Below are 1,466 nucleotides of genomic sequence, written 5' to 3' on the forward strand. Positions count from 1 at the left end.
TGCGTAATTCAATTAATTTTTGCATGTATTTGATCCATGCCTGCTGCAAATCTGGCGGCAACTCATCATCCCAACCCAGCTTTAATTGCCATGTACGTTGCAAGATGAGTTTAGCTCTAACCACCAATGGACTAGCCAATCCCAATGGATCGAATAATTTTGATATTGATGATAATACCTCACGCTTCGTCTTTGAATCCCGCCCTAGTTCAGATTCAAATTGAAGCATGTCAGACTCCGGTAACCATCGCAGGCCTAAAGTTTTTGCTATGTCGACCTCGTCGTCAATCGCTTGGAAATCGGTCGAATCGTTTCCTCCGAATAATGCTTGCGCATAATTCGATCGCCACTTGTGCAACTGAAATTGACCTAACTTTAACAATCCTGATAACTCGTCAATCAGTTTCCTCGCCTCATCGATATTGTCTACTCCCGTTAAAACATCGTCCACATATGAATCCCTCAACAAAACCGTCGATGCTCGCGGGTATTGTTCTTTCCCTAATTGTTGAACGCTTCTTATTGCTAAAAACGGAGCGCACGCTTCTCCATAAGTCACCGTGTTTAATGTATATTCTCTTATTCGTTCGTCCGGAGACCAACGCCACAAAATTCTCTGGTAACATCTATCATCGTCATGCACTAAAACTTGTCTGTACATCTTTTGTAAATCTGTCGTCAATACGATAGGGCATATTCGAAATCGTAACACAATGCTGACTAGCGTATCCTGCAAATTAGCGCCCGTCATCGTTCAATGTATCGTTCAATGATAAGCCCGAACTTGTTTTGGCTGACGCATCGAAAACAACACGAAGCTTCGCACCGGCGACCGACTTTCGCAATATTCCGTGATGCGGTAAATAAACGGCGTTCTCATCTTCGCTCGAAGTGATTGGAAGAAAAGTCATGTGCTTCAAATCTATATATTCTTTTATGAAACCCTTATATAAATGTTGGAAATGAATATTGCCCTTGAATTTTCGCTCTAAATACATCAATCGGCTTTCGGCGATTGCTCGCGATTTGCTCAGCTGCGTTTTATTGTCGCGAAACGGTAATCGAACTACGAATCTACCTTCCCGATTTCGTGTATGCGTTTCTTTAAATATTTGTTCACATGCCTGTTCTTCCTTTGTTAATTCTACGGAATTATGACTAGCGCCTTCTTCGATCTCCCAAAATTTTGTTATTGAACGTTCCAAAGAGTCTCGTGTCGTTAAACAAAGTGAATAGCTAGCGCGTTCAGTAAGAATATATCGCGGTGGAATTGGACCGGACACAACCCAACCAAGTTTAGTATCTTGTAGCGTCGGCATATCTTTTTCAACCTCGAGCTTTGTCGGGTTTAATAAACTTAAGAAAAATTCAGGTAATTATGCATAAAAGCGACTTCCTCTCCGATTTGTTTTATTTTTAAATATGTTGTTGGGGATGTCTTCCCGAGTCATTTCATATATATATAT

General features: G+C 41.1%; 1 protein-coding gene across 1 annotated transcript; it reads right to left on the minus strand.

Annotated features, from left to right (window-relative positions):
• Positions 1 to 40: 40 nt before the first annotated feature.
• On the minus strand, positions 41 to 1,319 carry LOC105556551 (the record flags this gene model as incomplete). The annotated part of the gene is made up of 2 exons (XM_012003648.1): positions 785 to 1,319; positions 41 to 672 (listed from the first exon to the last, which is right to left on the minus strand). Coding segments are annotated over exons 1-2 (1,167 nt in total), but the record flags the coding sequence as incomplete, so codon positions are not given.
• Positions 1,320 to 1,466: the final 147 nt, after the last annotated feature.

This window comes from Vollenhovia emeryi, unplaced genomic scaffold (genome assembly GCF_000949405.1).
Source record: "Vollenhovia emeryi isolate VEMERY1.0 unplaced genomic scaffold, V.emery_V1.0 DF948618.1, whole genome shotgun sequence".
Taxonomy (NCBI): domain Eukaryota; kingdom Metazoa; phylum Arthropoda; class Insecta; order Hymenoptera; family Formicidae; genus Vollenhovia; species Vollenhovia emeryi.